This window comes from Callospermophilus lateralis, chromosome 16, assembly GCF_048772815.1.
Source record: "Callospermophilus lateralis isolate mCalLat2 chromosome 16, mCalLat2.hap1, whole genome shotgun sequence".
NCBI lineage: Eukaryota > Metazoa > Chordata > Mammalia > Rodentia > Sciuridae > Callospermophilus > Callospermophilus lateralis.
The window spans coordinates 19,759,124-19,782,344 of NC_135320.1; the positions used below are offsets into that span (position 1 = coordinate 19,759,124).

At 41.4% G+C, this 23,221-nt stretch overlaps 1 protein-coding gene across 1 annotated transcript; it reads right to left on the reverse strand.

Annotated features, from left to right (window-relative positions):
- Nucleotides 1-14,091: 14,091 nt before the first annotated feature.
- Nucleotides 14,092-18,743, reverse strand: Penk (proenkephalin). The gene is made up of 2 exons (XM_076836309.1): nucleotides 18,606-18,743; nucleotides 14,092-14,794 (listed from the first exon to the last, which is right to left on the reverse strand). The coding sequence occupies exons 1-2, from the start codon at nucleotides 18,741-18,743 to the stop codon at nucleotides 14,126-14,128; spliced, it is 807 nt and encodes a 268-aa protein (XP_076692424.1). The 3' UTR covers nucleotides 14,092-14,125.
- Between the last annotated feature and the right edge of the window lie 4,478 nt (nucleotides 18,744-23,221).

The following is a 23,221-nucleotide window of genomic DNA, read 5'->3' on the forward strand; positions in this document are numbered from 1 at the left end:
TATTTTTCATCCTTTTGATGTTTTTTCCTATAAGATGAGTCACTTGCAAACAGCATATGGTTGGGTCTTGTTTCTTGATCCATTCTACCAAGTGTATGTCTTTTAATTGGAGAGTTGAGACCATTTAAATTCAGAGTTATTATGGAGAGTGTTTATTATTTCCAGTCATTTTGATTTGTTTCATAGATTTAATTAGTTCTTAATTTTTGAAACTCTGAGGTTTGTTTTGAAGTCTCCCTTTGTGTATTCTTTCTTTAAGCATTTTTTGTAGTGTCGGTCTATTGGTCGTGAAGTCTTTTAGTTTATTTTTATTGGGGGAGATTTTTATTTCTTCTTATATCTGAATAATAACTTTACTGGGTATAGCAACCTTGGCTAGCAATTTTTGTTTGCTTGTTTTTGAGAGCCTGGCTTTCAGAGTCTGAGTTGAGAGATCTGAAATGAGAGTGATTGATCTTCTTCTAAATGTGATCTGATGTTTTTCTCTTGTGGGTTTTAACGTTTTATTCTTACTCTCTTTGTTAGGAATTTCAATTATGAGGAGACTTGATCTTGTCTATTTGAGGTTCTATATGAATCGTGTATGTGAATATTCATTTCATTCCTAATGCCTGGAAAATTTTTTGCTATTATTTTACTGAAAATGTTTGTAATTACTTGTATTTATATGCACTTTTCTATCCCAATGACTCTTAGGTTTGGTATCAATATTGGGCCGGAATTCATGTACATTCTGATCATGGTCTGTTATCTTACTCTCTTTATCGTCTATTGAGTGTTTCAGCTCAAATATCATATCTTTGAGGCTGGAGGTTCTACTTTTTATGTATGCCAGTCTGTTGGTGAACATTCAAGTGAACTTTTATTTCATTAATTTTTTTCTCATTTCTAGGAGTTCTGATTGGTTTCTTTTCAGGACCTCTATTTACTGAAACATTTTTTAATCTCCTGATTGCTCTCTCAGTTCATTCCTCAAATAATTTATCATATCTTCTTTGAAATCATTAACCATTTAAATAATTAAAAATTTAAAGTCTTTCTCTAGAATTCTATCCCCTTTCATATCTGAGTGTTCCTTTGGGGTAGGTATTGTAGTTTTGAAGGGAAGACTTATTTGCCTGTTTCCTCGTAATTTTAGAGATCTTGGACTTGTTCATCTATTGAGATGGAGTCTTTTTTCTCTTTCATGAGAATGTCTTTTGGAATGTAATTGTTTCTTTTGTAATAAGTCCTATGTTGTTGATATCTCTTAGCTTCAATGCAGATGCACAGTGTAATCCAAGTGTTGGGTTTCTACTGCCAATGTGTCTCCATTTTCCACTGCAGAATTATTGAATTAATAAACTCTATGAGTTGCTTTAACACTGTGGGTTTTTTTCTGAGCCTTCTTTTTGAAAGCTTTCTGTGATTTTGTGATAGAAGTCAACATCCAAGAGTGGGATATACTGTCCCTCTTTAGCCGTTTCTACTTGGGGCCTAGTCCTTGGTTTGGCGTTTTTGTCTCTCCTATTCTCTGTATTAATGTATTCTTAAAGCTTGAGTGGAGTTAGTTTGTGTGTGGAGGAAACTGTACTGCCACTCTGAATTGTGAGTGCAGTTCATCACGTCATTTCCATGCTGTGAATTTTTAATGTGCCAGTTGCTTCCCAGTCCCTCACAGAAAAAGGAGAAACAAGAAATAGCAACAAACCCACAAGAGAAAATAAAAGTAGCAACAACTTGAACAACCTACAGTATTAGAATAAATGTCCTGTGCCTACTATGGCATGTGTTCCCTTAATTACCACAAAAAGAAGAATGGCAGGGTCAAAGAGAGTGTATCTCCTGTGTTGAAAACCCTCTAACTTAGTCCTGATTTGGGGAATCTTGGATGAAGAGGATGAGGAAGCTGGAGAGTATTCCTGATGACACTGACCACAGCATTATAGAGGAAAGTCATGAAGAGCCAGCATTTCAGAATTTTATGCAGGAATCAATGGCACAGTACTGGAAGAGAAAGAAACCTTACAAATATGAGATGTTAGGAAATTTCAGCTGATCCTACAAGTCCCAAATTCTGGAACTCCATGTGAAGAAACTATTCTTATCTCTGATTCAGCATTAGGATAAAGAACAATTTTTCTTCAGAAGAGCAAAGATTCTCTTTTTAGGGAAGCTTATGACTCAGATGAAGTCAGAGAATAGATGATTCTTAGAGCTGACAGGTACATGCCAAGTCTTCCTTGGCTTTTCCTTTATATTTATGCAAAGAAGGGTATACTGACTGCTCTTGGAGGCTGATATCCCTTCGAGCCTAAGTTTTTATCATTTGAACTCAAGTACATCTGCTGGTGATGGGATACAGAAAGAACTTACCATCTGGGTGATCCATTCAGATCTTAGCCTCTACTTCCCCAGGATCATGCCCTCAATGGTTAACCCGAGTTTTCCTTGTTTTCGTAGGAAGGGAGAGGAGATACATGAGTTTGTCCAGGGTAGCCGTGGAGTGTCCTTGGAATCCAGTCAGTGTTGGTATGAAATATGTCTCACAGGAGGTAGATCATTAGAGGACACCCGGTTTGTTGAAGAAAGTGAGCAGAACATAAGATTTCTGAATAAGAATCCTGTTTAAATGGTAACTTGGATAAAGAGTTTTGAATTATAACTTTATTCTAAAAAAAAATGGCAGAGTTAGCATTTACCAATAGAATGAACTAGATCTGGCATTTAACTGAACCACAGATGTCAACTGTGCTCTTCCCAGTACTGATAACTATGACAACATGAATGATAGGGGGGGTATTCATATTAACTATGTTGTTCTTAAAGGTGGTAAAATTACAGTTCACTAAGAGGAAAGAAGATGGGCTAGGAAGGTAAAAGGAATTTTAAAATATTTAAAAGACAAGCATAGGTACAGGAGGAGGAAGGTAGCAAGTGGTGGCTATAAAGAAGAAGGAGTAAAAAACAACTAAGAGAAATGAAATCAATAACAGGAAGAAGAAGGAGGAGGAGGAGGAGGAGGAGGAGGGGGAGAGAACACTAGAATCTGGCTATTGAAGAGGGAAGAGAGGAGTAGAAATAAGAGAAACAAAAACAAGAGCTCAAATAAACAAACAAAAGTCAAACCAAAACACATAAACAAAAACCTTTAACCCTGTAACATCAAAAAAGGTGAAATAACAAAGGGCTGAGAAGAGAAAAATAAAAAGTGAAAAAAAGCGATGAAAAGAAGAGAAAAAAAATGAAGAAAAACTCCAGTGAATGAACACAGCCAAGACATCCACATCTACCCATCCACACATTCATTCTCATTCAATGGAAAAAGGAGAAAAGAAGAAAAACACATCTTAGTGAAGCATGACAGGGTTATCTCTGCTGGGGTGGTCAAAACTTGACAAGAATGGATGTTCCCTGCCTATGCCATGCTGTTTTTTCTGTTTCTTCTTGGGCTGTGTGTGCTTTAAAGAGAGCAGGGACTGGGAGTTGTTACACCTGTCCTCTTTGGGTTGTTTACTAAGCTGACAGCTGGGGTGATCTGGAAGTAAGATGGTTGTAATGGCTCTCAGCTTCCCTTTTTGCCAGTTTAACTTAAGACATATGGAGAGTAGTGACAATTGGAATTTTGTCCATGGTAGATGTACTCCCATGGTGGAGCTAATAGGGAGTTTTTAATGTGAACTTCAGAATCTGGCATTTAGTTCTGATCCACTGGTCAAGCTTTGTTGTGAGGCATCTGCTCTAAAGAGAATGGCTCCACCCACCCTATTGCAGAGAAGATGCTGATCTCAGTTGGACACCTAGATCTGGGGATGGGGCAGGGAGTTCCCCAGAAACGCCATTCTTGGGGCAAAGTGTCCAATTCTCTGTTCTTTTCACAAACTCCACAGCCCGCAAATACCATCTTCCCAGGATCAGACCCCAAGCACAAATGTGCCTGATTCTCCAGCTCCTGAGTTCTCTCTGGCTAACCTGCTCTATATGCCCAGGCTGAGTCCCTGGGGTCATCCCCTCTAAGCCTGCTTCAGTCCATCCAATCAGGCGACCTCTAGACCTCTTGGAGGCGCACACCAGATCAGTGAGCTAACACTTACTGTGAATTCCTGGACTCCTGCCACAGAAAGGCCCAGCAGAGGAATACTGCAGCCTCCCCAAGATGGGATCCTGCCTTGGCTCTGCTGAGAAGCACGGAGCACCCTCCTTGTCTTGCTGTGCTCCCTGTTATTGTCTGGCTGTGCTGCATCTGGGTTGCTCCAGTTCAGAACGCCCCTCTGTTCCCCTGTTCCCCATGCCAAATATTCTTTGCAAATCCAGTCTGTCTTTCTGCACTGGTCACCGCTCCCATCTGCAGCGTACTGGCACCTAGTCATTGTCACCTAGATTACTGAGGTATTCTTTCCTTGATTAATTAATTAATGAATTCCTTCATTCCCTCCCTCCCTCCCTCCCTCCCTCCCTCCTCTCTTTCTTTCTTTCTTTCTTTCTTTCTTTCTTTTAAATATCTGTTTCTGAGTATTTATTTATTTATTTTTATGTGGAGCTGAGGATTGAACCCAGGGCCTCGCAAGTGCTAGGAAAGCGCACTACTGCTGAGCCACAACCCCAGGCCCCTTGAATTTCTTTTAAAAACAATAAAAAAATTTTTTTTGTTGTTGTTGTAAATGAACATAATGCATTTCTCCCCTTCTCTCTCTCTCTCTCTCTCTCTCTATATATATATATATATATATATATATATATAGATAGATAGATAGATAGATAGATAGATATAGATAGATAGATAGATAGATAGAGATAGAGATATTTATTTATTTTTATGTGGTGCTGAGGATCACCAGTGCCTCACAGGTGCCAGGTGAACACTCAGCTGTCAGCTGAGTGTTAGTAACACTCACCTGGCACCTGTGAGGCACAAACAGCTGGTTTCTTGAGTTTCTGTCTCTGTGATTATGATATTGAAATTCATTGAATTCCCTCTGTCACCACACCACCTCTTTTGGAAGCAGTATTCCTGTGCTTGAATCCTGAGGTGTGGGGCAATTGGAAATCTCGCCCCTTCTCTACTCCACAGTCTTTTGTCTCCTGAATTCACTTTTTATATGACCTGCTTGGCATTCTCTTTATGACTTCCATCTCTGGTTAAAGTCTGTCTTCAATCCCATAAAATTTACAGCCATTTAAAACAAATTAGGGGCTGGGATTGTGGCTTCGATCCTCAGCACCACATAAAAATAAAGGCATTGTGTTGTGTCCATCTACACCCCCCCCAAATCAATCAATCAATCAATCAATCAATCAAACGAATTAAAAGCTTTATTGAGATATAATTGACATGCCATAAAATTAATTCTTTTAAAATGTGTAACTCAGTGTTTATTGTTTTAGTATATTCACTAAGCTGTGCAATTATCACTACTAGCTAATTCTAGAATTTTTAATGACCTCAAGAAAATGAATTATAACCATTAGTAAGTCGTCCTCCCCATTTCCTCTGTTCCTGAACTACTGGTAACCACTAATCTACTTTCTGCCTCTATGGATTTATCTATTCCCATAAAAGAGTTATGGGATTTAGGAATAATATGAAATACAATGGATATTGGATATAAACGGAATCACACAATATATGACTTTTTTGACTCACTTCTTCCACTGAGCATAATGTTTTCAAGGTTCTTTCTTATTGAAGCCTGTATCAGAATCTCATTCCCTTTCATTGTCAAATTAATAAATTCAGTTTATGGATATACCACATTTTATTTATTGTTTAGTCAGTTAATAGACAGGTGGGTTGTTTCTATTTGTGACTGTTAGGAATAATGTCATTATGAACATGCATTTAAAGCTTTCCTTCAGTTCTCTTGAGTATACCTAAGGTTAGAATATCTGGGTCATATGGTAACTATGCTTAGCTTTTCAAGGAATTTTTAAACCGTTTTCCAATAACATACGAGGGTTCCAACTTCTCCACATCCACGTGAACAAATGCCATTATTCATCTTTCTTATGGCTGTGTTAGTCAGCTTTGTCACAGTGATGAAATACCTGACTGAGACACCTTCAAAGGAGAAAAGATTTATTTTGGTGCATGGTTTCAGAGCTTTCTGTACATGGTCAACCACTCCATTGCTTTGGGCCTGAGGTGAGGCAGAAAATCACGGCAGAAGGACGTGGTGGAAGAAATCTTCTCAGTTGATACAACCAGGAAGCAGAGAGAGTGGAATGAGTTGGGACAAGAAATAGCCTTCTAGGGAATGTCCCCAGTTACTTACTTTCTCCAATTAAGTCCCACCTCCCACAGCCTCCGCCACCTCCTAGTAGACCATTCAGATTATGAACAATCAATGGATTAATTCACTGATGGAATTAGACCCTTGCTATCCAGTCATTTCCCCAAAGCCCCACCTCTGAACATTGCTCCTCTGGGAAGCAGTGGGTCTTTGGGGGAATGAATCAACACATGAGTCTTTGGGGGACACTTCATATTCAAGCTACAATAGCCATACTTGTCATCTCAACAGGCCACTATTTTTTGACTATTCTCCGTCATTTTTGTAAACTCATTTTCTAAGACTTCAAAAGTTATTGACTGAAGCCATTCAATCTATTCTTGCCACTTCTTTTTTCACTTAGCAAAACAGAAATCTTCATTTCATTGTGGGTTGATCCTTATCATTAACTTTTTATTAATGAACAGTCTTTAACTGTGTCTAGTTTAAAATGTATCCTGTTTAATTAGATTTTTTTCCCAATGACTACTTGTTTTCAACTTTTCTTTCAGATTGTTTTAATATTTGTTTTTCATCAAGAACAAAGTTATTTTTGCATTGGTTGGCTCTCTCTAATATTTATTAATAAATACAATTTTCCTTCTGTCCTTTGGAATTTCACAGTGCTATTCATATCAACAGGAAGTATTTGTGTCTCTTTTTCCTCATTCTTACATGTTCAGTAGTTTTGCTATTTGAGTTCAGAGAAAGAATTTACATTGGAGGTTTTGATCCATTTCCTCTAATTTTAATGATATTGCAAATCTAATGAGTTAGCTGGCAAGTGGCTTTGCCTAGATCCTGGTTTTTCAACTGTTTTTGTTGTTTTCTGCCACTTACGCCTGGTAAGCAGTCTTGTTTTTTTGTTGTTGTTGTTGTTTTGTTTTGTTTTTTAGCCTGCTTCAGAAGATGGGGAGGCCTGTTCCCAGCTGAGGGGGCAGTGGACCTGGTTTTTGTGTCTTGTTGCTGCAGTCTGGCTGGGCACAAATCACCCAGCCGCCACAAAGCACTTGTATCTTCAAACAGGAAACTTTACTGCCTGAACTCCACCAGCACTCCACTCACACTCCCCGGAAACTCTCCCAAACGCCACCCACGTGGCCCCTCTCTAGCACACCACACCACACCAACCAGAACTCCCCGAGAACAACTCTCCTGGAACCCCACCGGGCTGTGCGCACTCACTCTCTCAGAACCCCGGGAGAACTCAACTGGAACTCCAAAGTAGCGGGCGCCCAGGCAGCAAGAGCCGCCCTATTACTGGTGTAAAGGTCTAATATACAATTGAATCAATCCAGCATCATCTTAATGGCTCGCCTCTCAACCAATACTTCTGGCAAAATGCCAAAATACTGGTTGTGGCTCTCAACATCTTGTTACCTGTCCCAGTTATCAGGAAGGGGTGAAGGAGGTCACCTCCCTGGATCCTAGACCCAGAGCCCAGTTGTGTGCCATTTCAGCTCCATTTTAATGTGCGGGTTTTGTCTTGGATGTGCATAGGTTCATCATTTCCAAGCATAATTACATTTTTAACTTAAAACAATCTGCGTATCTTTGCTGTGCATTTGGATGGCAACATAGGCTTGTAATGATGTTTATTGAATCCTTAAGTAAAAGAGACACACTTCTCATTTTCCTTGGGCTGTTTATCTGCACAAGTTAACCAATTAATTAATCACACAAATTGGCAAATAGCCATAAAAGAAAACAAATACTATAATGGCAAAACAACAAGAAACCACCAAACAACAACAACAAAAGTGTTCTATGACAGCTATAATGAAGGATCTTAACTACAATGGTGAGTCCAAGCAGGGAAGAGTGTGGATAAGGAAGTCTGCAAGGCATTAATATTGGGGAAAATCAGAGACTGGCTTCTGATGCAATTAATTTATAGTGTTTGATATGAATGGACATGTTTTATTTTTAGTGGCTTTTAAATTTGGATCAAATTCCAAGAATTCCCCCTTATTAGGACCCAGAACAGCTAGGAGTTAGTCATACATATAAAATTCAATTTTTTTTTTTCATTTGAAAACTTTCAGGTACAGTAGATACTTAACTGAAAAAAAAATTTCAAAACATTTCTGCCTGGTCCCCCTTTTGTAGCTCAGTATTCTTCTGTCCAAAGTTTCTTTGAATTCCATTTGCTAAGGCAGTCATTATTAGACTGTGCTACAATTTTGGAAAGCTGATTGGGTCAATGATTTAATGCATGAGTTAGTGGTTACCGGCATGTTTTATGAGATTATTTATGCACTTAGGAATTTTTATGTGATGTAGTGTAAGTCTTTAATGCTTCCTCTTTTGGTGCTTTATTATACAAAGGATGATTAACATTAAAGCTGTTTGCCACCAGGGAACATGGAGACTTATTTCTGTTAGGATTAAGTTTCCAATGTAAAAAAACACTGTGTTAGTCAGTTTTCTGTTGCTGTGACAATACCTGAGCATAACAACTTAAAAATGATGAAAGATTCATTTTGGCTCATGGTTTCAAGTTTCAGGCCAATGTCAGCCATATCCATTGCTTTGGGCCAGAGTTGAGGCAGAACATCATAACAGAAGGTCATGGCAAAGTAAAGCTGTTAGCTCAAGGCAGCCTGAAAGCAGAGAGGGGAAGGGGCTGGGGACAAGAAATACCTTTTCAGGTAACATCCTCAGTAGACATTCCCCAGGGAATGTTCCTCCAAGTAGGTCCCATTTCCTACTGTTTCCACCACCTCCCAATGGCTCATTAAACTGTAAACCTATCAATTAGATATTGATAGGTCAGAGCCCTCATGATCCAATAACTTCCCAAAGCCCCACCTTTGGACATTGGTTCTTTGGGGACCAAACATTCCACATAGGAGCCTCTGGGGAACATTCCATGTCTGAGCCATGGCATAGGAACACACTGGGAGACTGACTCTTGGTGTACTTATTGGTATTCTACTTTGGAACCTGGATGGTGTTTCATGGCTGTGCACTATAGTTTGAATGTCGCATGGCCCCCAAAGTCTCACATGGTAAAGGTTTGGTCCCAGTGGAGATGGTGGGAGCTTTTAGGCGGTGAGATCTAGTGGGAGGTTCCTAGGTCACTGTGTATGCCCTCAAAGGGGATTGTGGTTCCCTGGTCTCTTCCTTGTCCTCTTGCTTCTTGATTGGTAAGGTAAGTTATGTTCTCTGCCAATCTTCTCACCATGATGTGCTGCCTATCCACAGGCCCAGAGGGTGGGGTGACTCAATCATGGACTAGAACCTACCTCTGAAACTGAGCCCAAACAAATATTTTCTCTTTATAAGTTAAGTGCTTCTGATATTTGGTTATAGTGATAGAAAGCTAACACAGTATGCTTGTTTTGTAGCAATACAGTGAGATGTACACTTAGCAAAGTATGGAACTTTTTGTGACTATGTTATACTTGATTAAAAAAAAAGGTTAAGAGAAAAAGGGTAAGCATGTAACAAATGGGTCTGTTTAAGCTATTGACAAATTCCCGCTACAGATATTATTTTTGCACTAGCTTCCTATGGAGACACTTATTCCTGCCCAATAACGTAATCATGTTCTGTTTTTGCTTGCTTTTTCATTCGCAAGGCAATGGGTGACTGATTTTTGGTGTATGAATCGATTTTAAAAAACTTAATCATTGCACATTTGTTGTAAAACACTGGAAATTTTATGTAACTCTTTTTCAGATAAATCCAGATTTTTTGATGGATGCCAAATGATGACAGATGTGGAATGTTATTCCCTAAGAAGAATGAGGAGAGAGGACACTTTTTTCTGCCCAGACAATGGGGTTTAAACACGTCAGCATGTTGTTTGACTCACCTGCTCTCAGCTTCAAAGTGTTTGATACCATATTTAGAGTAAAAACCACATCCCTTTCCTCAGCTTCCATGAGGTCTTTTAAGTTCAACAGACCCCCAGTGTTCTACCATGCTTCCATTTCAGGGCATTACACTCCTGTTCTCTTTGTCTGGAGTGAAGCTCTTCCACAAGGTGTTCACCCAGCTATGCAGCTGACTGCCTTCATGTGTTGAGTGAATAAATTGATTAATGTGGATTCGCTATATACGTTTCAGGGAAAAAGAGAAAAAAAAGAAAAAATATCCAAAGAGCTTTATACCTCTCCCTATATTATTCCAAGAAGAATAATAATGCTCAAAGCTCAGACTCTTCATGCCTTTGTTATTGTTAGATTAACTTTTTAAAAAAGTCTTATTTATTTCGTTTTTAGGTTTTAGCAAAATTGAGCAGAAGGTACATACTCTTTCTGCACCTACCCCAGGCATGGACTCTCTTACTGTCAACATCCCCCATCAGAGTGGTCTGTTTTACTTTATTATTACTTTTAATTATTATTATTTTAAATTTTTACTATTATTATTTTTTAATTTAAAAACTGATAAACCTACATTGTCAAATTATAATTACCCAGGGTCCATGGTTTTTATTTAGGTTAACCCTTGGTGTTGTACCTTCTGAGGGCTCGGACAAATGTATAGTAATATGTGGGTAACTGTTTCATAACACAGATTTTACAGGTTTGTAGTAGAAATTTGCAGAAATGAAGATGAGTATTAAGGGGCTGTTAGTTTCTGTTTCATAGGACAACCATCAAGAAAGAGCCTGCTATCTAGTGACCAAACTAGGCATGGATGATATCTCATCCTTAAAAAACCCAGGGTGAAGTGGATGGGTTCAGGGAGAGCCCAAGATCCAACTGGATGAACAGTGAGACTAAGCCATAGGAGCCTAACACTAAGCCTGACTGGAAGCTGGCCCTGGCTTACATGTTTTGTACACTTTGACACATGTACTTACTGTAGCAACCTAGGGAGGCACAGAGGGGCAAAGTGGGGCAGGAAGAGCTTCAGTTCACACGGCTAGCTGGCATTTCCACTCAGACAGGCTACCCTAAGGTTCACACATTATTAACTCTCAGAAGGACCCAAGCTTGGCATGGGATTGGGAAGTCCAAGAAAGTGGAAATGAGGGAAAGAAAGCCCAGCAGTAGGGAAGGTGCAGAATGGAGTAGCAGCGCCCTCTGCAGGTAGTGAGGATCCCCATTCCTCGGGGTCCAGATAATTTTCTCAGGAACCTGAAGTCACCAGCAGTTTGGGGTTCATTTTACTTTATCCTAGTCCTAGGGGAGTCATGACGCTTTTGCTGAGCACACAGTACTACAGTCAGATCCCTGTTATCTGCATTGAAAATAGCATCCCCAGGGGACCTTAGGCAACCGCTTATTGGAATTTAAATAGGAAATTCTTGAAAACATCAAAGCCTTTAAAAGTTCTGCAAAATTCTAAGGATGAAATTTCAGATTGGAGGACAGCTCAGAAGATATCTGGGGAAAAAAAAAAAAGGAGGCCTATAGAACACCCTCAAGTCACCTTTTGTGGAAAACCACCCATACTTTAAGGACTGTTCTGGGCCAGGGATCCTGGGCCCTGGGATGATTCACCTGGATTCACAGCCTTGTAATCTAGGTGTGAAAAAAAAAAGGAGGTCTCTCTCCCAATTGTTGTTTTCTGTTTTTCTCACTTCCTGGTCCCTATTCTTGGTCCCTTCCTTCTGTGAACAATTTTGGAACAATCTAGTAATCCTCTAGGTTCCTGGTTCTGTACCAGGTGTGAGGGGATAAGAGAGTGTGACATTCACACCCCTGACATTGTGCAGCGCTGGGCAGAGGCCACAAGTGGTGAAATGAGCTGCATCCAGCTGTCCATTTACCATCCTGGTGTTTTAACCTGGTTGCCCCAAAACAAAAAGGAAGAGCTTAAACATCTGTGCTTGCTTTGAAAAATAAATGTATTTCTGTGATTATGACCTTATGTTATTTTCTGAAATGTGTATGCACACTGTATTTCTGTAACACAACTGTATTACCTTCTCAGGAAGCCACAGGGAATTTTTCCCTTCACTCTTTGGATAGTGTAGACTGGATTCCTGCATGCAAATTTTGGGAATCATTTGCTCCAGGGGAGACAATTTAGTAACTTTTTAAAAATTCTCAAAATGATAACTCCCACACCTCTCAACTCTGATCTGAAGGTGTGTTTGACTCACATTGTTTTCAGCAGAATGAATTACCAACATTAAAAATCTTGGGATATTATCTTAAAAATCTAGATTTCAGGTTTCTTTGGAAAAGTCTGGCAATACTGAGCTGGCATGTCCAAGAGAAACAATTGGCTAAGGCTGAATAGAGAATCAGTATCAGCAATGTGACATGCTCCAATCACTCTTTCCCCTGAAATGGATTTTTTATATTTATTTTTTGATTGTAGTTGGACACAATACCTTTATTTCACTTATTTTATTTTTGTGCGGTGCTGAGGATCAAACCCAGGATCCTGCGCGTGTGAGGTGATCGCTCTGCCACTGAGCCACAACCTCAGCCCCTTGAAATGGATTTTTAGGGTCAGCCACACTTGCTTCCTGACCTGCTTCACTTCCATTACTCGCATCTCTAGTTCTAAAGGAGGAGAGTTTTCAAACTCCTGAAAGAAAAGTTAAGTTTACCAAGGATTAGGAAGGTAGATGGTGTAGTAGTCCATGAAGGTGGGGAACCTGTGACCTTATGCACTGGTCAGGAAGAAATGAATCTTCTAATGTGGACGTTCCAAAAGCCCTGGCAGGGGTGGACTTAGAGGGATAGACTGCCCAAGACAGTGGAGCTGTCTCATCAGAACAGACTGGGTTTGGCTAATAGGTATCTTGTGGTCAACACTGTTGGACTGCAGACCATAGACTAATTTTCCACTTTCCTAAATCACTGAACTCTAATATTTTGAACACAGGGAAAAGGGTAGGTGGGAGTCCTGGAATAATGACCTGGTGGCTAGGGACTGAGCTGCATATAGTTTCTATCAGGAAATAAAGAAATGTTACCTATTTTATGTCTAAATGTTGTCCTAAATGATTTTATTCATATGACGTAATCACAAGTTCCTTATGTTTTGGGAATCTTCATTACGTAAGTGTCACAATGCCATCCCTGACTACCTGGTTGCCAAATTCATTCTTTCATCCAATTCATTCATTCATTCATTCATTCATTCATTCATATATCCATTCATCAGATATTAGAGAATCTAATAGAGTCATAGTGTAAGGGTGTACCATGATAAACAAGACATAGCTCCAAGTTCTTCCAACTCTTGCTAGTGACATGGATAGGGGATAAGGAAATGGGGTGTAAAGGATACTGACTGCCAACAAGAAGACTGGAGGTTAATTCTATCTTTTAAGTGCTGAGCAACCTTGGGTCACATACTTAGTCCCTCTGGGCTTCACTTTCTTCGTGTGTAAAATAGGGCTAAATAATCTTTACGTCTTATTTTATTTTAATGTATTGACTTACCCATGATTTCCCATATAAGGAATTAAATAAGAAATGTTTTTGCAGCTTCGGTTAGAAGACAAGGAGCTCAGTGGCTGTTCTGTCCAAAGCAGGTTGTTGTACCGTCTCTGAGTCTAGGATTTACTGTGGAAGCCTGAACATGGATGAGGACCTTGGAGAAGAAGAGACTTAGAAGAATCTGGTGCAGTTGGGGTAATAGGTTTATTAGATCTATATACAAGGAAGCATTTATTGATATTTTGTCAAAAACAGGGAACAAGGTAACACACAATATTTTGGCGTGAACACAAGAGAGCCACAATAGACCAAGATGGAGCTTAAAGACTCTCAAAAGAACACAGACCCTGAACTGACAACTTTCAGGCCGTAGAGTTATCCAGACCACACAGTCAATTGTACAATGCAAGCATCACATGACAAGAAAACACGGTCAATGTTATCAATGAGGCAGTTTCTCACTGGAGGGGGGGGGAGAGTGGATTGTGGGGGCCAGGGGTCACTGATGGGAAAGGGGTATTAAAATCGCATAAATCCTCCATATCTTTTTTCCATCTCGGGAACTTCTTTGGAATAACTTTCTCCTTCCTCATCGGAGGGCAGAGACTCAGCAAAGCGCTTCAGGAAGCCCCCATATCTCTTCTGGTAGTCCATCCACCACTCTGGGCGCCCCACCCTTCTCATGAAGCCCCCATATCGCTTCTGCAGCTCTTTGGCCTCGTCTTCCAGTTGGGGGCTTCTCTTGAGGCCCCTCATGAAGCCCCCATATCTCTTGCTCACGTCCTCATCATTGTCACTGCCATCCTGGGGGTGGCTCTCTCTCCCGCCGTTGTCACCTGTTCCCAGCAGCTCTTTCAGCAGGTCTGAGGAATTGGCCAGGGCGTCCCCCTCCTCTGCATCCTTCTTCATGAAGCCCCCGTACCTCTTGGCAAGGACTTCACCTCCATTGGCCTCTTCTTGGGGTTCCACGGGGTAAAGTTCGTCCATCTTCTTCATGAAGCCTCCGTACCGCTTCATGAACCCCCCATACTTTTTGGCGAGCAAATGGCTCTCTTCCTGCTTGCTGCTCTCTCTGAGGGTGTTGGTGCCATCTTGAGGAAGCTCGGGTTTGGACATCTGCAGGAGCTCCTTGCAGGTTTCCCAGATTTTGAGAGAGGGCAGTTGTCCTTCACATTCCAGGGTGCAAGCCTGGGGGGACAATTGGAGGTGAGGATGAGCTGAGGCTTCTCTGATTTCCATAAGTCCACAAATTGGGCACCACAATATGTTAACCTTGATGTAGAGATTCCCATAGAATAAAATCATCTCCATTTTCATATCCTAACTTTTTAATCACTCAACAGGAAAATGAAACAAATGAAAACTGGAAAAAGGAAAGTGGGGGGATTGACTAAATCAAATTAGAAATCTGTCTTTGGATATTAAATCCATTGCACATACTGTGCCATTCCAATATTTTAAAAGACCACCCTAACCGATTTTAACTTAGAATGGTTGCCTTCACAATCTAGTTCCACTGTATAATTTTCCCCTCATTTTGTTTGGAATTTTTTTTTTTTTTTTTTTTTTTTTTTTACCAAAAGAGAGAAATTTCTTTGTACCCTACTTAAGGATAGTCCCTTAAAATTCCTTTGATTTTATCTCACCAATAAAATCATTATTGGTAAGGCTCATTGGCTTTCTTTTGTTAATATTTTGCAACAATGGTAGTCAGTATTCCTGGAGACACTTTTGATCTTCAAATAGAAACAACAATTTCGAAATAAATTTTAACAGAAAGACGTCCTGAACACATAATTTAAGTCTTATGAATTATTTGAATTCTGATATGTTGATTTGCTAAAAATACATTTTCCCTCGATCAGTTAAAACAGGTTTCATCGTCTTGAACTGAATGTTGGCAATGATGAAATCAGCTATGAAGTTATACAGATACAAAGGCACAAATTAACAGTGTTCATTTTCTTAAATTGTGTCATTGGTGTAGAGTCAAAATCTTTTTTCCACCTGAAAACATGTTATTCAATTAAATAGGAATGATCAGCATATAATTCTATAATAAATTCAAATCACCATAAGATGAAGGCTATACGTTTTAATGTTCTTCAGATTTTTTTTTTCTATTCAACAGATTACTTGCATATGATGAAAAGAGAGTACTAATATTACAGGAACATTTATAAAATCTATAAGGTATTTCTTAGCATTTCAGGGATTTTTATATTTGCATCAGATCTACATACAGAACCCAGGTTACAGTTTCTTGCTTTAAACAAAAAACCCAGGCCCTTTTTTGTTATTTAAAAATATACTGATACATAAATTGATATTAAATACACACGTTATTTTAACAATGAAAATTATTTTCACAAAGAAAACATTTTATTCATGCAACAAAATATTTAGAACATATAGCCAACCAGTCCTCAATGTTATTTAAGCTTTTTGTGTCTAAGAAAATCAAATACATAAATAATATTAAAAAATCAAAAGATGCTCTAATTAAAACTGTCCTGTTTTATCGCTGATAATATCTAATTAAGGAATTTAAACATCATTAAAGAGTTAAGATGTTCAAGTGGCAATGATATTTCCATTGCAATAACATTTCCATTCTAAAAAGAGAATTTTATGATCTTGTTTCCAAAAATTAATGTTTAATATTTTGTATACTTACACCAAAATGCTTTAAAAAATAGTGACAAACAATCACAGCCATCAATGCCTCCTTAGTATTGATCACACACTGCATCCTATGGTCAGAATTGCATTAGATGGTAAATACTATTTGGACATCAGTAATGGCATGTCTGCTCATCTTTGCATCCTCCATGGTACCAAGCTCAAGTGTCGTTCACCTGATGGAAGCTCAATAAATATTTGTCACATTGATTTTACTCTTTATTTTCACCCAGGCAACCTCATTTCTCCTATGTCATTGTATCCAAGTTAAAACGACAGAACGGCTGTAATCCCAGCAACATACACATTAACAAAATCTTTTGTCACTGAGAAAATAAAAACACTAAGTGTTAAAGCGCCAATATAAAATAAATCAGTTGGTTATTATTCAAAATGTTTTCCTAAGAGGTTTTTTGTTGTTGTTGATGAAGACTTATTTTTTTTCCATGTTGCTCACACTACATGTGCCATACCATCATCTGGATTAAAAAAAATCAGGAAGCAAAAATATAAAAAGAATATAAAAAGCAGTGAGGAGAAGTGTGAGAAGGGTGGTTAGTCTCTCTAATGAGTAGAGACTGAGAAAAGTTGGCATTTTTGGTGGTTTCCAGGGAAGGGCTAGCTGCCACACAATGGAGTGCTGCTAGCGTCCCTCAGCAATCAAAAAGGAAGATGAGTAATATTTTTTGGAGCTTGGTGAAGTGAGCAAATTAAATACAAAGAATAACTTGAAAGATTGTTAACTGTCAGTTTTATTAATTCACTGAATAACAAAATTAATTAAATCTGCAACTACTTTAGGTCAGGCTGTGTGACTTAAAAAAATCTTCCAAATTCACATAACCTGAATGTGAATCCTAGGCTACCAAACTGAGCCATGTGTGTATCAAGCAGAGACAAAGCTCAAAACACATGTGATGGTGCAGGGGAATTATGGGGTCTGAAAGATGGATAGTCAATATGGCATGGTTTCAGTTCATTTCTATCCCATGTATAAAATCCGTCACTTGCAAGACCTATTCTTAGGTTTGTAACATTTGCTCAATTTTGAGGCATAGTTTTAAAGCTCATGACTATAGGAGAAAGATTAACAATGGATAAAGGGGATGGTTCCCCCTACTTAAGATGGAACATTTGCCTCATAGCTTTAAAATATACATTACTATCTGTCTTCTAGGCCACGTTAGTATGTATAAAATGAAACATCAGGAAATTCAAATACTCAAATGAAATACACATTTAACCTGAAATATATACCTTGGATCTCTGGAGTCCTTTCCTCAGTTTTCTTCTCCATTTCAAGCAACACGATAGTATTAAATTTCTTCAAAGGCTCAAGCAGAGCAAGCTGATTAGCTTGGATTAATACATTACTCTGTACTGAGTTTTTTTAGGCATCACAAATCTCAACAAATTGCAGAGGCAGTGCAAAGGAATTAAGGCTGTTAGTTAAGAATGAAGCCTCTCAAGTCTTAAAACCAGAGAATCTGGTCCGGAAAGCATCAGAGTTGATTCAAGAACCAGTGGACTATGTTCAGAATGATAGTCATTTTATCATGACCTCCCGCTAAGCCCTTTGTAGTGTAGTTTATCTTTGGACTGACACCACTTTTCTGGACACTGGCCATCTCTCCTGTGACTTTCTCATAACCAAATTAAACAGTTATTTTAGTCTGTATTATGAAAGTGTGGTCAAGACAAGTTGAATTCAGTCTCCATTTGTTTGTAATTAGGAATTCTTTCTATCCTGTCAATTGTGATTTCCCCTTCCCCACCCCACCCCCCCTTTTTATATCCCTTTCTCATCTCTTTGCTTGCTCCTATCCATAGGTGAGGGAGCTAGAAAAAAGAAATTCAAAAGGCGGAGATGAGATGTCATCAACAAAAATTGCATTTTTTTTTTCCGAGGGGAGGAATGATGGTTGAGTGTGAGCGGTCTTTAGCTGGGATGTTAGGAGTTGGGGTGTCTGTTGGGGCGGGGGGGGGTGTCTCCCTTTGGACTGCTTTGGAGAGAACTATCCAAGGTGCTGAAGAGAGACCATTTCGGGGTTCTGGGATCCCCAGAGTTAAAACAAACTTGGTTTGTGTGAAGATATCTCTGCTCTAACCAGGGCCAGATAGTCGCGGGTCCCCAACGCTGAGAGCCAGAGCGAGACCTCAGTCAGCGTTCCTAGAACCACCAAGGTGCCTGGGTCGTCAAGGGTTCGCGCTTCCGCCACTCTGACCCGTGTGACCTAGGGACGCGTCCCGAGGCAGACTCAAGGCTGTCAGCGAACTGTCCCGGCGACTAGCTTCACTCACCAAGCGCAACACTTACCAGGAAGTTGATGTCGCCAGGGCGCACTAGGCGGTAGCTGCATGTCGCGCAGTCTTGGCTGCATTCCGCCTGCACAGTAGCCAGGATCCCAGGTCCGAGAGCCAGCAGCCAAGTGCAAAGTCTCAGGAACCGCGCCATGGACTGCGAGGAGAGAAGCACTCGCGCTCAGAGTCTGTCCCGGCGCAGAACGGGTCCCTGGGAGAGACCCCTCGATGAGACAACCCCAGGTGGGAGGGGGTCGTCTGAGCAAGAGCCCTTGGGGACATTCCTTCCTGGAATCCCCCTCCTCGCGCGCTGCACAACAGGGAGACCCAGGAATAGCTCAGATCGTTTTGCTCCCAGGTTGGTGCAGTCACCTCCAGCCAGAGGCACACTGTTATCTTCCTGGGAGTCCCTTGCCCAGGGCAGAATAATGGAGCAAACGCCCGAGCACAAGTGCTATAGAGCAAGCTCTTGGGGAAGCACGATGTTGACTGGGGTCACAACGAAGAATCGGGAGAAAGGTGAGGGGAAGCATGCAATGAGATCAAGGGGACGTCCCCAAACCTGCAAGAACAAAGGTGAGTTTGGGGCAAATTCACTCACGTTGACGCTGTTCGGATGGAGCAGGTGGTTGGTAAAATCGGGTCCCAGACAGGATTCTGGAAGGAAGAGAAGAAGGCAAGTGTGGGGAAGGAGGCGTCGGGGGAGAAGCCGGTCAGGGTGCGCTGTCAGACGCGGGCCTCACCTTTGCGGTCCTCAGCGTCGCCGCGGGGCCGCCGGCTGGGCTGCGGGACTCTGAGCGCCTGCCTCACTGTCCCGAGGCTAGCGGCGGCTGAAGCCACTTTATAATTAGCCCCAAACCGAAGGAGGCGCTCGCGCCCCAATCGCCAGCGGGCTGCAGCTGACGCAGGCCCTACGCCAGCCCCGCGCCGACGCTTTCGCGGGAGGGGTCAGTCCCCAGCGCCTGCACACGGGGCTCCCAGGCCGAGGGTGGGGGTGGGAGTGGGGGTGCTTGGTGGCTCGTCTCACCGCCGGGTGACAAATCCAAGACAATTAGGAAGTTTGGGGAGGGAGTGAGGTGGGGGGGGGTCAACTTCCCCGCATAAAGTCACTGAAATTGCGCGGTGGGATGCCTGCTCCCGGAGGGAAACCGAGGTGGGGGCGTTGGTTGGGCAGATGGGACTGACTGTCTTAGATTCTGGGATATGCTGGACACCCTCTGAGATGGTGAATCTTCCCCTTTCTTCCCACCTCCTCCCCCGGGTGCCCGCAAGTGGCATTAAGCAGGGCCATCCGGAATGTCCTCATTTATTCACCCTCAAGTTCCCCACACTTGACTTGAGTTCCTTGTTGCAGCGCTTAGTAGCTTCAGGCACGCATTAGGCGTGCAGTTCATGGTTACAGAAGTGAATGATTGAAACTTTCAGGGAATCTTATTGCCCCTCTTCTGTTAGTGAGGCCCCAGTCCAAAGAAGCAAGTAAAACCTCAGGTTCTACAGGGTCTGCGCTCAGTTCTGGCATTGCCCGAGGGACGCTTCTTCATTCAGCTCCCTAGACAGGGGTCCCAAGTCGGGGACTCGCCGACTCCAGCGCTGCGTCTAGGGTGTCCTGTGGTGTTTGATGAGTTAGAGAAGGTGCCCAGGTGTTTGTGATGTCAGCGCCCCAGGACTGGGGCCGTTCAGAAAGAAGGAGGGTCCCGGGGGCTCAGGACTCCGGTGTTCAGCAGGTGTACATGCTTTCCGCAGGAACTGGGCAGAAAGCAGACAGTGGTGTCTGGGGCTTGTGATTGATCCGCTTCCCTACTTCCTGGGTCTGCAAAAGATCGCCAGTAAGCAAACTCCTCACTAAATGGTCGAAGGCCTCGGTTTTCCCATTTGGAAAATAGGGACAGAGGTATTGCACCGTTCACAGAGTCAAGGTGTTCAGAAGAGAATCAAACGGAATAATGGAAAACGTCATTTATCCTTGGGCCAGGTACATGGCGAACTCTCAACAAGTATTTTGAGCTTCCTGTCATCCATATATCTTTTGATCTATCTGCCTATCACTGATTTATATCTACCTTGTGTCCATCCATCCACCTATGTGTTTATCGATCTCGCTGGCACTAGAGGATATCATAAACAGTTCTAGAGCCCCTACATAGAGAAAACGTCCAAGGGCGTACTTGGCCAAGTATGTCCTCCGCAAAGAACTAGCGGTCTTTTTAACAGTTGTGAGGACTTGCAACCGCGGGACTCCTGCGGGGCTCGCGTCGCGCTGCATATCCCATTTTGGTCGCTAGAGGGCGGCGCTCTCCTGCGTAGGCTGGACACGCGGGGGACTCCGGTATTCTCCATTCCCTGCGGGTCTCAAAGTGCCGACTGCAGACACGCCCACCTGGAGTGGCCCCAGAGCGGCACCCGCGCACCACCTGCTCCTGAGCGGGGGCAGCCTAGTGGCTGCGCTCGAAAGCAGAGCTTCGGTGTGGGGCGGGAGAACACCCAACACAGTTCTAAGAAGTCTGCTTTGCCCTCTTACTAGAAAAATACATTTCCACTTGGCCCTTTCAGGCTCTCCGGGGGTCAGGGGTGCTAACGGTATTCTTTCCTGTTCCATACCCTCTCCCCAGTGAAATAGAGAGCCCCTGTCTTTACTTAAAAGAGATTTCCCCGCTGTTGCGCAGGTTCTGAAAAGGAAGTCAACTACATAGCAGAACAGTACAAAAGGAGTGCAGGGAAAACATCGTGCTTAAATTAAAGACAACTTGCTAGATCAGAGCACTTGTTTCCTGGGGTCATCCCAGAACCTTAAGCACGTAATCAGGCAGAAGGCTGAGGTATGTGTGTGGAATTACAATTCACACTGCTGCACAGGCTAAGACTTCTGAGGATCTTGGAAAAGTAGAAGTGAAAGTCTGAGAGGGTCCTTAAGGAGTCTTTCAAATCCTCATTCTGTATATGGGAAAAACTGAGGCATAGAAAGTCCAAGTGACCAACCCAGGCAGTGGCAAACCAGGTTCCTCAGCCTCTTTAGGGAGGTTTCTTATCTGGCACTTGCCTTGGGTTTAGTTTATTTCTGGACCCATTAAAGTCTGCCCTGGGTTAGTTCCTTGGTGAGGCTGCAGAACTTTAAATGTCCAGGTGTGTGTGGGGTATGCCCTCTAGAAGGAGAGCAAGGGTGCATGTCCCCAGGACCTGCCCAGATGCTTGGGACACAGTCAGTGCACACCTAAAATCTGGGACATTCTCTTCCCATCAGCCCTAGAAGCTAAAAGTCATACATATCTGTACTCATTTCCCTATATTAGAATGGTGGCAAACAATTGCAAGAAATCCATCTTTTCCCCATGATCTTTTAAATATTTATTGAGGACAAAGATTTTGCTGTTATGTTCTGGGAAAAAGCTGCTGCAGAAATCAGACTTAGAAAAAAAGGGAAGGGATCATTTTTTTTAAAGCATTTAATCCAGAGATTTCTGATTCTCAGATCAAGTTCAAGACCTTTGTCTTCTTCTCATCCAAGGATACCAAGCATTACCCCAAACAGATTCAACCCAGAGACCAGGAAATGTGACATTTAAAGCCCTGATGATTAGTGATATTTTACTGCATTCTTAGGTGTTTTGGAAGGAGGGATTTTACAAAGTCTTCCAGGTGTCCATTTCCATCATGTCCAGGATGGAAGATATCTAAACTGAATGATTCAGGTACCGTTCCCCCCTTGCCCTCCCTTCTGCCACCCAAACACACATATTTTATTGCACAGAACTATTTCTTTCTGTTCTTCTCTTTCCAAAGTAGCAGTAGTGGAAACAAGGCAGTTCTGCGCACTGGTGATTGTGTAATGCTTCAGCATAAAAGCACCATGTTCTAACATTTCAGATGTTTGGAGTCATGCCAGAGGCAGAGGAAACTTGCCTGTTTTCATTTAAAATCCAAAGTGCATGCTTTGCAAAATGGTATTCTGTGAGCTGGGCACGTTACCGTGAGGAATAACTGTTAAGGGATTCTTTTGAGACAGGCTCAGAACACTGGAGCAGAGCAGCTGTAAGTGGAGTCAGTTTGAACAAGATGTTTTTTATGGTAAGATAAATTCCCATTTTAAGAAAACCCTGTGCTGGTACATTCTCATTCTCAAAATCAAGGAGACAGAATAAAACCCTTGAAACAAAAGGTAAAAGGCTATGAAGTTGCATAAAACTGAGTTTAAATAATAGAAAATGTGTCAATGTATGTGTGTGTGTGTGTGTGTGTGTGTGCGTGTGTGTGTGAGAGAGAGAGAGAGAGAGAGAGAGAGAGAGAGAGAGAGAGAGAAGAAAATTAAACCAAAAACAACAAGCATACTGTTTATATACAATAAACTTGAAGAGAAGAGAAACAAACTTCTTAAATATTTGGCCTTCATCATTCAGACAGGAAAAAGATCAATTTTAGTATTAAGCATATGCAATCAGATAATGAATAAAACAAGTCATATTATGACTCATTATATTCAAAGAAGGCCTAGCTGAAAATCCATTCAATACTGGGTTTCTTGAGGAGTTTGACTATTAGTAATAACCTTTGGAATTGTTTTAAGACTTTAATAGAGAAAAAGGTAAAGATTGTGTTAAAAAATTGTATTGCCTCATTGGATGTAAACCTTTTTTCTAA